General features: G+C 39.4%; 2 protein-coding genes across 2 annotated transcripts in view; one reads left to right on the top strand and one right to left on the bottom strand.

Moving 5' to 3' along the window:
- Window positions 1–500: 500 nt before the first annotated feature.
- Window positions 501–4,673, bottom strand: her11 (hairy-related 11). The gene is made up of 4 exons (XM_060926951.1): window positions 4,597–4,673; window positions 4,347–4,442; window positions 3,968–4,061; window positions 501–1,294 (listed from the first exon to the last, which is right to left on the bottom strand). The coding sequence occupies exons 1-4, from the start codon at window positions 4,621–4,623 to the stop codon at window positions 717–719; spliced, it is 795 nt and encodes a 264-aa protein (XP_060782934.1). The 5' UTR covers window positions 4,624–4,673; the 3' UTR covers window positions 501–716.
- An 8,404-nt stretch (window positions 4,674–13,077) lies between these two features.
- her5 (hairy-related 5) overlaps window positions 13,078–14,073 on the top strand; it is a 1,053-nt gene continuing 57 nt past the window's right edge. The window contains exons 1-3 of the mRNA XM_060926950.1: window positions 13,078–13,128; window positions 13,440–13,535; window positions 13,657–14,073. The exon at window positions 13,657–14,073 is cut by the window's right edge and continues 57 nt beyond it. Coding sequence (XP_060782933.1) covers window positions 13,078–13,128; window positions 13,440–13,535; window positions 13,657–14,073 — 564 coding nt within the window. The remainder of the gene's footprint in view (window positions 13,129–13,439; window positions 13,536–13,656) is intronic.

Raw genomic sequence — 14,073 nt, 5'->3', positions numbered from 1 at the left:
CATGAACTGAATCTCAAGAGAAGGTGGGTCATGCAGCAAGACAAGAACCCTAAGCACACAAGTCGTTCTACCAAAGAATGGTTAAAGAAGAATAAAGTTAATGTTTTAGAATGGCCAAGTTAAAGTCCTGACCTTAATCCAATTGAAATGTTTTGGAAGGACCTGAAGCGAGCAGTTCATGTGAGGAAACCCACCAACATCCCAGAGTTGAAGCTCTTCTGTATGGAGGAATGGGCTAAAATTCCTCCAAGCCGGTGTGCAGGACTGATCAACAGTTACCGGAAATGTTTAGTTGCAGTTATTGCTGCACAAGGGGGTCACACCAGATACTGAAAGCAAAGGTTCACATACTTTTATGATATGTAATATTGGATCATTTTCCTCAATAAATAAATGACCAAGTATAATATTTTTGTCTCATTTATTTAACTGGATTCTCTTTATCTACTTTTAGGACTTATGTGAAAATCTGATGATGTTTTAGGTCATATTTATGCAGAAATATAGAAAATTCTAAAGGGTTCACAAACTTTCAAGCACCACTGTATTCATAGAAACAGTAAGATGCCTTATAGAGGCATCCACATTTGTCAATAAATACATTATGTAAGTAGATTAAACACTGAAATGCCTTTCAAAGGCTTTTGGTCTATGTCTATGAGCACCCTATTGTTTATTCTTGGGCAGATCTTGAGATAGCAGCACTCCATACCATTTCAGCTCCATGGTCTCCATGTTGTTTGGGAATTATGGAACACTTCTCTTGTGTCCAGATTAAGAGACGGTGATGTAGGGAGAGCTCTGGGTTTATGAAGCTGGAATAGCTGAGGTAAACTTCCAGGACTGCAGACCTGGAATGTTGTTGTAAAGAGAAGGGGGGAGGAGGAGGGAGGAGACACAGGGGGAGCAAAAGGTAGGTAGAGTGGAGAGGGTGGAGGGGAGAGCTGCTCCGATTGAGTAAAGACAATGGGATTTGGGCAAGCAGACTTAGAAGCAATGGAAGATGACTCAGTGAAGATTAGATCTTGTTTGGGTTGAGACACTGATGTAGATGAGCAGAGTTCAGTATGAGAGTTGGGTGAACTAGAGTCCGATTCTCTCCCAGCTCTGGAAGAATGACCTCGATGACAATCCAGATCCAGACTCCTTTTTGAATTATTTTTCTCAAAGTCGTGCATTTGACCCATGAAGGAAGTGAAGTCCGAAATACACTGATGGGTGTGAGCACCAGAGACAGGATTAGTTGAGTTTGTTGGAGTATGTGTGACTTCAACGACAGTTTGATTAACAGATGCTACAGAAAGAGAAAAGTTAAAATAATGTTAAATGGAGGCACAAAAATATTATATTATATTAGAGTGGCGGCTACAATTATCGACAGTCCATAATTATCGACACCTTTTCAGATTTACCAATAAAAAAGAAAATTTTGCAAAGGTGAGTTTCAGTTATAACAGTTATTATTGGTTAATTAATCAACCGGAAGACACCCCCCCCCTCACCCTTTGAGCTTGTAGTCTGGTGACACAGCTTATCACCTGAGATGGAATTTATTTAGCACAATCAGCAATTTGAGGAAAACCCAGATGCTATCATCGCAGGTAACCATGGTGGAAAGATCATGGACGTGTTTTTACTTTTCAAATTCACCAATGTTTCATGATCTCCTTGTCAAAACTTACTTTGTTTCTTACTCTTTCATTTGACAGTCGCCATTTTGTATCTAAACACGCGTTTGAGAAGTCATGTGAGGTGTCAATAATGGTCACTTTCATCTATGTCCACCATTATCGACACCCTGTGGAATTAAGTGACATTTACAACTGTTATGGATCGATCTTTGTGTAACATTGTTGAAGTAGATGAAGTACTTAAAAAAAAATTAAAGTGCTGTGATTTATAATTTTTTTTCTGATTCATAACAGAATGGAATGTTTATATAGAGTATTTGGAATCCTACTGAAATAAATAGAATTAGACCAGAATTAAATTCCTAGCATATAAAAAATTATATGCTTGATATATTCAGATTTTTCTATTCCATTCAGATTTTTTTTCCAGTTTGTTGTAAATATCTACCACATATTACAATATCAGTAGACATTTTATATTTTGGTTCGAGGAATGACATGCGACCTTTGACCTGGATTTTCATGTGGTTACAATGTCAATTGCCTGTTGACATTTATTGCTAAACTACAAAACTAGAAATTAATACAAACAACAACAAATGATTACCAAAATGTGATCTACGAAAATATTTAGAAAGTGGAACAAAAAGATTTTCTGACACAGGTTAAACATTATCAGTTCATTTGTTTACAAACATTAGAATTACTTCCTCATTTACATAAGCACCGACATTGAGATATATATATATATATATATATATATATATATATATATATATATATATATATATATATATATATATATATATTTTGTACTAAATAAGTCTGTGTAAAACAAATTTTAAATAAAAACTATGTTTTGTTAATACCACATACAGATTTTTTTTTTATAAATAATCATCTAGGTATCGATAATTGTGGAATGGTGTAGATAACTGTGGACAAAGGTATCGATAACCGTGGAACGGTGTCAATAACTGTGGACAAAGGTATTGATAATCGTGAAATGGTGTCGATAACTGTGGACAAAGGTATCAATAATTGTGGAACGGTGTTGATAACTGTGGACAAAGGTATCGATAACTGTGAACAAAGGTATCGATAATTGTGGAATGGTGTCGATAACTGTGGACAAAGGTATTGATAATCGTGGAACAGTGTCAATAACTGTGGACAAAGGTATCGATAATTGTGGAACGGTGTCAATAACTGTGGACAAAGGTATCGATAATCGTGAAATGGTCTCGATAACTGTGGACAAAGGTATCAATAATTGTGGAATGGTGTTGATAACTATGGACAAAGGTATCGATAACTGTGAACAAAGGTATCGATAATTGTGGAATGGTGTCGATAACTGTGGACAAAGGTATTGATAATCGTGGAACAGTGTCAATAACTGTGGACAAAGGTATCGATAATTGTGGAACGGTGTCAATAACTGTGTACAAAGGAGTTGATAACTGTGGACAAAGGTTTCAATAATTGTGGAACGGTGTCAATAACTGTCTACAAAGGTACTGATAATTGTGGAACGGTGTCGATAACTGTGTACAAAGGTATCGATAATTGTGGAACGGTGTCGATAACTGTGTACAAAGGTGTCGATAATTGTGGACCGGTGTCGATAACTGTGTACAAAGGTATCGATAATTATGGAACGGTGTCGATAACTGTGTACAAAGGTATCGATAATTGTGGACCGGTGTCGATAACTGTGTACAAAGGTATTGATAATTGTGGAACGGTGTAGATAACTGTGGACAAAGGTATTGATAATCATGGAACGGTGTCAATAACTGTGGACAAAGGTATCGATAATTGTGGAACGGTGTCAATAACCGTGTACAAAGGAGTCGATAACTGTGGACAAAGGTTTCAATAATTGTGGAACGGTGTCGATAACTGTCTACAAAGGTACTGATAATTGTGGAACGGTGTCGATAACTGTGTACAAAGGTGTCGATAATTGTGGAACGGTGTCGATAACTGTGTACAAAGGTATCGATAATTGTGGAACGGTGTCGATAACTGTGGACAAAGGTATCGATAATTGTGGAATGGTGTCGATAACTGTGCACAAAGGTATTGATAATTGTGGAATGGTGTCACATGATCTGATCCACTAAGTAATCGGGAATCAACTCATTTTTCCAGTGGAAGCTTGAGTAATTATTCATGCACAATTTACGTATTGAAATTATTTTCGACTTTTGCAATGGCCAAAAGATCGTTAAGGTGTCGATAATTGTAGCCGCCGCTCTATATTATATTATATTATATTATATTATATTATATTATATTATATTATATTATATTATATTATATTATATTACCTTTCTTATCTGATTTGACACGTGTGTTCTTCCGTATATATTGAACAGCCAGGTCCAAAATTTCTGCTTTCTCCAGTTTGGGGTTTTGTAAACGCTTTGGGGTGAAGGAGGAGAAAGAGAAAGTTAATCCTTTAAGAAAAACAGGATAATTCAGATTACTGCAGGAATAATAATAATAATAATAATAATGTAGATTATAGTACTTGTTACTAATGCAGTTTAATAGCCTACAGAATAAGCTCCCTGGGTGGAGACTGCAGACTTAGGCTATTACAAAATAGTACTCGAATATATAACAAAAATGGCTAATGTTAATAGGCAATGTGGAAAGAATGAAATGTGCATTTCGAAGGGATTTGCTCAGGCTCAGTTTCCTCACCGTATCCGCAGTGCTGTTGAACAGCAGAGTCCTGAGCGCAGCAAGATTCTGATTGATTCGGTCTCTTCTCTTCTTCTCAATCACTGGCTTCAGTTTCTGAGAGGACATGTTGAAAGCATGTATAAGGCTGTCTTAAGTTGTATTTTAAAACATCACTACATCACTAAATATCAATAAAATGCCATAGCCAAAATAATGGCTGGACTGATTGATTCCAAGTAAAAGGATCTGAAGAATAAATCGTGCTTACTCTTCTCGTGCTTTCCGTTTTAGCCATAGCGGAAGTTCAATACTTGAATACTTTTGCTACTTTGTAAAGAATCTTCTGAAAGTGTGTCTGAGGAACAGCTGCAGCGAGCTGAGGCTCCACCTTATATGGTGCCTTACATACTTCTCTGATTGGTGGAGGGTCAGTGGTGACGTCATCACCATGAACCGATTCCATCCTTGTGCGCGAAAAAGAAAAATAATAACAATAACTGTGCTAGGGCTCCAAATGTTGGTTTGTAGCTGCTTTGGTTTGTTTTACCATACTTTGTTACACTGTATGGTGTTATTTTCATCCGGGTTAGTGATTTAAAATGTTTCAGTTTAGGACAAATTATTACTCGTGTTTATGGAAACAGATGTGCGCATGTTTTATTTACTTTGCTTGATCACTTGCTTATAAGATAGTAGGTTATTTATACCAACTGTAGTGAGCTATATCCTGTCTGGGAAAAATAGTGTAACTTCTCATCTCATCTCATTATCTGTAGCCGCTTTATCCTTCTACAGGGTCGCAGGCAAGCTGGAGCCTATCCCAGCTGACTACGAGCGAAAGGCGGGGTACACCCTGGACAAGTCGCCAGGTCATCACAGGGCTGACACATAGACATACTCACACACACACTAACCATTCACACTCACATTCACACCTACGGTCAATTTAGAGTCACCAGTTAACCTAACCTGCATGTCTTTGGACTGTGGGGGAAACCGGAGCACCCGGAGGAAACCCACGCGGACACGGGGAGAACATGCAAACTCCGCACAGAAAGGCCCTCGCCGGCCCCGGGGCTCGAACCCAGGACCTTCTTGCTGTGAGGCGACAGCGCTAACCACTACACCACCGTGCCGCCCTAATAGTGTAACTTATTAACGTAATATAGACCTAAATTATAACATAGAGCCTGTTCTTGTAACATTGCCTATGCTTTGGGAATTGAGAGCCATCAGAGAAATTCAACCACTGAAATCTTAGCCTTCTTGGATGTTTTAAACACACAGTATATATATGTGTGTGTGTGTGTGTAGTGGTTAGCACTGTCGCCTCACAGCAAGAAGGTCCGGGTTCGAGCCCCGTGGCCGACGAGGGCCTTTCTGTGCGGAGTTTGCATGTTCTCCCCGTGTCCGCGTGGGTTTCCTCCAGGTGCTCCAGTTTCCCCCACAGTCCAAAGACATGCAGGTTAGGTTAATTGGTGGTTCTAAATTGACCGTAGGTGTGAGTGTGAATGGTTGTCTGTGTCTATGTGTCAGCCCTGTGAGGACCTGGCGACTTGTCCAGGGTGTACCCCGCCTTTCGCCCGTAGTCAGCTGGGATAGACTCCAGCTTGCCTGCGACCCTGTAGGACAGGATAAAGCGGCTACAGATAATATATATATATATATATATATATATATATATATATATATAGTATTTATACACACACATATATATAAAATGTGTGTGAACTTTGACTTGTTCTCTTTTTCTGTAGGATCTATTCATCAGGCTGTCATTGAAGTCACACATACTCAAACAAACTCAACTAATCCTGTCTCTACTGCTCACACCCATCAATGAGAGAGAGAGAGAGAGAGAGAGAGAGTTTATCTTGGAGTGGTGAATGGATATTTCACGAATGAGCGAAGCGAACAAGTGAAAATATTTTCAACACGAAGATAAACTTCATATCTTCATGCCACTGTGTAATGCATTTTATGTTATATGGACATCCACAAAAAAATTAACGTTAATCAAAAGAATTTTAATTTTGAACCAGTTCACCATTTTGACAACGTGAATCTAGTCAGCGGGAAAACACTGGCAATGACGTCATCTGAGTGAAATATCGGGAATTATTATACAAACGTATTCTATTCCCTTCTAGCAGGCTTCATTAATTTGGTTTGAGAGCATGCAATATTGTTATCATATCGCTTATCCTACGTGTATTAGCTACATCACTCTAGATGTAATAGGAAACCCACGCAGACATGGGGAGAACATGCAAACTCCGCACAGAAAGGCCCTCGTCGGCCGCTAGGCTCGAACCCAAGAAAGGTGAGTCAACAATTAACCTACTTCCACACATGACCTCTTGGGAAAGAAGTTTCATTTAACCATTAAATCTGTAGTTCAAAGTTATATATATACACACAGAAATTTACTCTGTTATTTTATGGTTTTATAATGTAAATTTTTTTGTAAATTGTTCTTGTATCATATTCAGTTGTGGAGAATTCCATTTGTGGCTGTATGAGACAAGGCTTTTATGCTCGGTAAAGTGATTGGTGTTTGTGTGGGAGGCTGATAGTCTGCCAGTGGTGTAATGGCCAAACGTTTAGCGCCATTCCTTAAAGTGTGCTTGTATGTGAGTGAAGTGCTGAAGGTGAGAAAGGCTTAGTGAGAGTCAACAATTAACCTACTTACACACGTGACCTCTTGGGAAAGAAGTTTCATTTAACCATTAAATCTGTAGTTCAAAGTGAAATCTATTAGCACAATCTACTCTCCATTTGATATCACATGCTTAAATTCCCGTCAATAAAACTTTTCTTTTTTTTCCCAAACCGTGGAATTAAAGAAATCTTCAATAAATCTTGTCGTGAGAACCGAGGAGAAGTGTTACATTAGGCACTAAGACCTTGTGCCGAATCCTTTCATGGCAGTCGTTAGGTGGGAATGTGGACTCTTGGTGAACTTAATGAGACCAACTGTGCAACAAACATTTCAAATTTTAATTGCCCAGGTCAGAAGGCCAAAGGTTTACAGAGGAATAACAGAATTCAGGCTGTGGATAGACCATGCGTCATGCAACACCATGCATAAGTCCATCCAGTCTTCAGTATTGTACAGTGCCTTGCAAAAGTATTCATGCCCCTTGAACTTTTTCACATTTTTCCACCTTACAACCACGAACTTAAAAGTTTTTTATTGAGATTTTATGTGATAGACCAACACAGAGTAGCACATAATTGTGAAGTGAAACGAAAATGATAAATGGTCTTCAAAATTTTAAACAAATAAAAATCTGAAAAATGTGATGTGCATTAGTATTCAGCCCCCCTGCGTCAATACTTTGTAGAGCCACCTTTTGTTGCAATTACAGCTGCAAGTCTTTTGTGGTATGTCTCTACCAGCTTTGCACATCTAGACACTGAAATTTTTGCCCATTCTTCTTTGCAAAATAGCTCAAGCTCAGCCAGATTGGATGGAGAGCGTCTGTGAACAGCAATTTTCAAGGTGGTGTTTACATTAGACCGTATCAGCGGATCATCAGATTAACGTTTTTAAAACGATTCGCGTGCACACAGCAACACCAATACACGGATACGCTCGGCTCCGCAGGCATCCTGCGCTCCAAATCACTCCGCCCTGAACAGCGAGTGCCCTCTGGAGGGTGCACACTCCGGCCCTGCGCAGCTCACAGAGTGCGTGAATGAAGCGCACGAGCAGTGATTCGGGACAAATAGCAGGAGGTGAAAGTCTGCGCCGTTTTTCAGCAGTCGCGTCACATGACCAATGTGGCATGACCAATGCCAGCGAATCAGGAAGGTGGATGTCACAGTGATGTTGTCCAATGATGACGTCAGCTAGAGCTCAGCACAGCGTATCCTCGTTCCTCAATGTTTACACAGCACCGGATCAGATACGTAATGGATTGAATACGTGGGCCCTGGCGGATTCAAGTTGTTCCGCCTGTGGAGTCGTTTCCCGGCATTTTAATGTGAATGGACAGTGCATCCGCGACGAAAATGAGACGGATACGGTCTAATGTAAACACCACCCAAGTCTTGCCACAGATGCTCAATGGGATTTAGGTCTGGACTTTGACTGGGCCATTCTAACACATGAATATTCTTTGATCTAAACCATTCCATTGTAGCTCTGGCTGTATCTTTAGGGTCATTGTCTTGCTGGAAGGTGAATCTCCTTCCCAGTCTCAAGTCTTTTGCAGCCTCCAACAGGTTTTCTTCCAGGATTGCCCTGTATTTAGCTCCATCCATCTTCCCATCAACTCTGACCAGCTTCCCTGTCCCTGCTGAAGAAAAGCATCCCCATAGCATGTTACTGCCACCACCATGTTTCACAGTGGGGATGGTGTGTGCAGGGTGATGAGCAGTGTTAGTTTTCCGCCACACATAGCACTTTGCATTTAGGCCAAAAAGTTCAACTTTGGTCTCATCTGACCAAAGCACCTTCTTCCACATGTTTGCTGTGTCCCCTACATGGCTTCTTATGCCTGTCTTTCAACAATGGTTTTCTTCTTGCCACTCTTCCAAAAAGGCCAGATTTGTGGAGTGTACGACTTATAGTTGTCCTGTGCACAGATTCTCCCACCTGAGCTGTGGATTTCTGCAGCTCCTCCAGAGTGATCATGGGCCTCTTGGCTGCTTCTCTGACCAGTGCTCTCCTTGCTCACTCTGTCAGTTTAGGTGGACAGCCATGTTTTGGTAAGTTTGCAGTTGTGCCATACTTTATCCATTTTTGAATGATGGATTGAACAGTGCTTCTTGAGATGTTCAGAGCATGGGATATTTTTTTTTTATAACCTAACCCTGCTTTAAACTTCTCCAGAACTTTATCCCTGACCTGTCTGGTGAGTTCTTTGGTCTTCATGATGCTGTTTGTTCTTCAGTGTTCTCTAACAAACCACTGAGGCCTTCACAGAACAAGTGTATTTATGCTGAGAGTAAATTACACACAGTAGGACTCTATTAACTAATTAGATGACTTCTGAAGGCAATTGATTGCACTGGATTGTATTTAGAGTTATCAGAGTACAGGGGGTTGAATACTAATGCACACCACATTTTTCAGATTTTTATTTGTTTAAAATTTTGAAGACCATTTATCATTTTCGTTTCACTTCACAATTATGTGCTACTCTGTGTTGGTCTATCACATAAAATCTCAATAAAAAACTTTTAAGCTCGTGGTTGTAAGGTGGAAAAATGTGAAAAAGTTCAAGGGGTATGAATACTTTTGCAAGGCACTGTATTGAATGCTGCAGTGAATGCCAGTCTGATGGGGAATATACGCTATAATCAAGAACCCAAAGGTTTTGTGTGGTATATGGATTACTGAAGGGCGGCACATTGGTGTAGTGGTTAGCACTTTTACCTCACAGCAAGAAGGTCCGGGTTCGAGCCCAGTGGCCGACAAGGGCCTTTCTGTGTGGAGTTTGCATGTTCTCCCTGTGTCTGCGTTGGTTTCCTCTGGGTGCTCCAGTTTCCCCCACAGTCCAAAGACATGCAGGTTAGGCTAATTGGTGGCTCTAAATTGACCGTAGGTGTGAATGTGAGTGTGAATGGTTGTTTGTCTCTATGTGTCAGCCCTGTGATGACCTGGCGACTTGTCCAGGGTGTACCCCGCCTTTCGCCCATAGTCAGCTGGGATAGGCTCCAGCTTGCCCGTGACCCTTACCCCTTTTCCACCAAATCAGTTCCAGGGCTGGTTCGGAGCCAGTGCTGGTGCTGGTTCACAACTCGTTCAACTTGCGAGCCAGCTGAGAACCAGTTTGCTTTTCCATAGCTCGCGGAGCTACGTCATTACGTCGCTGTATACGTCAGTTACGTCACTACATTTGCATAAACCTTGGCACGAATATCAAAGCAAAAACAACACGGAAGCAGCAACAACAACAACAATAATAATAATGGATGACTTCGCATTTGTACAGCTGCTGCTTCTTGTCGCTTAAAAATGGCAATCTTTCGCGGTGTTGTTATTGTTGTTGGTCTTAACAACTCCGCCCCCTCGCTGACGTAAGCGGTTCTTTCCTCTGGCCCAGCAGAGAGTTGGTGCTAGCCTGGAACCGTTTTTTCTGGCCCCAGAGCCAGTTCTTTGTCAGTGGAAACAGAAAACCCGGTTCCAAACTAAGCACTGGCCCCGAACCAGCCCTGGAACTGCTTTGGTGGAAAAGGGGCACCTGTAGGACAGGATAAGCGGCTACAGATAATGAATGGATGGATTACTGACTCAGGACAGAAGCAGGTGATTGACGGTGTTAATACTGGCCTGTTAACAAGTCTCAGCTTCTTACAGATTTTTCAGGAGAAATCACCTCATCTCTCACCGGATTACATATAATATAGGTCAAAATTAAACCACAAGAATATAAGCCTGTTAAATGTCTGGTCGACTTGCTCAAATATTGTCAAGTTAGGTAATGGTTTATTTTACAGCCTTTATGCATTTATGTTCATGTTTCCAGAAATAACAGTTTTCGTTCAAGCTATGGCATTCCTAAAGATTTTTTTCGCATTGATTTGTGATATCCTGCAAATTATTCTAAGAATTTATTGTGGAGATCATTCTATTTATTGAAAATCCCTAAACATGTGACATGAGAATTCCGCACGTGGCCACAGGGTGTGTGTGTGTGTGTGTGTGTGTGTATGTAGGTGAAGGGACATGCTGGAGGTGTAATGGCCAAACGTTTAGCACCATTCCGCATGAATGGTCTAGCTTAAGTGGGAAAGAATTGCTGAGAAATGTCAACAGTTAGCATAATCAGTGGTGGTTGAGTTCAGGTTAATCCCTAAACAAGTGGCTTTAAAATGCAATCTACACTCTTTGAAATAAAGATTTGATCTGGAGGACTTATAACAATTAGCATATAGAGACACCCGAATCTATTGTATGTGAGTTCAATTTAATCCCTAAACAACTGGTTTTAAAATGAAATCTACACTCTTTGAAATATAGATTAAATGTAGTATTGACTATAAAGGACAACAATAATACAGATTGCATATTAAAATCCATGGATAATACAAAAAAGTGAAAACCATTTATTTATTTATTGTGGTAGGGTACAGCAACTCTGGAGGAACCATTACAGATAGAATCAATTATTTTTATTTATGTATTTATTTATTTAATTATTATTATTATTATGCAACGGAACTTGATTAGATGGCTGAACTACAATTCGTCGTGTGGTGGGAAAATGTGTCTTTGGTTCCTGCTTCAGGTTATTTTGGGCTTCCCCTGTACATTGCTAATGTCCTGGCTGGAGTTCTCATCACTTCACTCCTGTGGAGGATGGCCCCATAAGGACCATCACTTAGAAGATAGCTCTGGACACTTTGCTACGATGGCTTAGGGCTACAATTGTCATGATAATTTTAGGACTGTAGTGGTCATGAACAGTCTAGCACTCAAGTCTCCATCAATGAACAGTTGATAACTTCAACAAAATGTTAAAACATGTTAAAACTTCATGTTAATGAATTTCCTAGTTACACAATTAAACTATTTAACCATGTAGGATACAGTTATAGAACCGAGTTATTTATAATAATGCTATCTGTTAGAACCCATCTCCTCTCAAGGCTTCATCCTCATGTCCTTTCAGGGTAGAGATGATAAATGTATTAGGGATAAAATTAGTTCATATGTTTAAAGTCTTTATTTTTCTGTAAAGCTGCGATACAGTATACATTTATTGCACCTGAGTATCCTTAACTCAGGTGCAATATATGTATATAGGAATCACTGTATATAAAATCACTTCATTTTGCTTTTACTTAAGTAATTGAACTTATTTAAATTTATTTAATTTTTATATATTCTTTTTCCAGATGATATTATCTTCTATTTTTAGACATGTTTACTTCGTCTTTGATTCAGGAGCTTGGGAGCAAATTTGAATTTCCCTCTGGGGATTAATAAAGTGATTCTGATTCTGATACAAATAAATTGACTGGACTTGTATTGGACAGTGTTACTGTCTACTTAAGAAAAAAGAATTTCCATAGAAACATTGCTAATAAATTTAACACACAATTTCTTCTTTAATCACCGAAGGTTATTTTGCAACGCCCTGATTCAAGTGTATTTTAATCAGTGTGTCTTAGTAGATTTTACTTAAACAATGGAGCACAACATTAAGCCATGGCATTTAACATGTACGAACATTTCAAAGTTTTTAACATGTAATGCTCAATGCTCAATCATAGTGTCCTTAACAGTTACAGTGAATAAGCCAGTAATTTAAACACACACACCTTCCCTTTCCCTTTCTTTTTCTCCCAACGAGTCATTATGAAATGTCATAGGAAAAAGATTTTGGACGTTAGGGAATAGATCAGTGTGATTTGCTTACATATGTTCCTCAGATCCCTATTTGGGGTTGTAGAACTGTCTGTAGCCTATACGTTCAAGTTTGTTGTAATTCTTTATTTAAATTGAATGTGCATTGAAACACAAAACCTGCTTGCACTGAAAAAAATGCTGACAGTGTGAGATCAAATCTTTCTGTACTTTTCATACACTGTCTTTTATCTTAACTTTTATTAGCAACATTGCTGCAGGAATATTAATCAAGGGGTGTGGTTTTTGAGGGCTGTGATCACTATTGGTTGGATAAGCGCATAGGCGGGGATTGTGTGTCAAGTTGGAGTATAACAAGGGCCTAAACTCAAAACGGTACTAATGTCCTGTGTTGAAGTAAAGTTGGTGACGTGACTGCTTTCAAATATGAAGACGATGTCTGGTGATATACCGGATCAGGAAGATTTGATGAAACGGGTAAGAAACCTTAAAAAACGGACTTACAAAACATAGAGACCTATTTCATGAGCTGTCTTATGACATCAGAGGTTACTTGAGTCAGTAATTCTCAATTGCCTTGCGTTGATTTTCAATATTATACATTTTTCCGCAAATTAATAATTTTCTGTAAAATGAACAACTTTCAGACGCAAAAATATCCAATGTCTTATCTTTGAACCATATAGTAAATGAAAAATTACATTTTAAAGGCATCAACAATTTACTAAGCCATTTTCATGCTAATGATTATTATTATTATTTTTTTTACACAATCCATTATTCTCTAGGTTCCCAAACCTCTCATGGAGAAGCGGAGAAGAGACCGTATTAATCACAGTTTGGAAACCTTGAGGCTTCTGTTAGTGGAGAACACATGTAATGAGGTTAGTTCTGAACCTCATGCCAAGTGCCTAAAAGTGAACTTTTTCCCCAGTCATGTTAACCATTTTTGTCCAAATATTTCAGTTGACATTAAACAGTATTTATCTATTCTTCTTTTTAAAGAAACTGAAGAATCCCAAAGTGGAAAAAGCTGAAATCCTGGAGAGTGTTGTTAATTTCCTGAAGGCTGAGCAGCAATCCAGACCATATTCGTACCCCATCAAAAGAAAATATGAGGAAGAACATGAGCTTGGATCTCCTTGTAAACGACAACTGAACTACCAGGATGGTATGAGAACATGTCTGCTCAGGGTCAGCAATTTTATTCAAAGCAAGAGCCAAGACTCCGAGGGGAGCGTTAAAGACCATTCTATTCAAGATCGTCTAGCACCTGCTCTGCACCTCAGACATGATGGTGGGTCTGTACCAGGGCAGCAGGCACTTACTTGTGTGGAGTCAACCAGCTCCTGCATGGTCCTGGGTCAGTCTTTAATTTCTCAAAGAACTGCCATATATGAGCCTCCACAGAATCGAGCCTCC

This window comes from Neoarius graeffei, chromosome 8 (assembly GCF_027579695.1).
Source record: "Neoarius graeffei isolate fNeoGra1 chromosome 8, fNeoGra1.pri, whole genome shotgun sequence".
Taxonomy (NCBI): Eukaryota; Metazoa; Chordata; class Actinopteri; order Siluriformes; family Ariidae; genus Neoarius; species Neoarius graeffei.
This window is presented reverse-complemented; position numbering and strand designations above follow the sequence as displayed.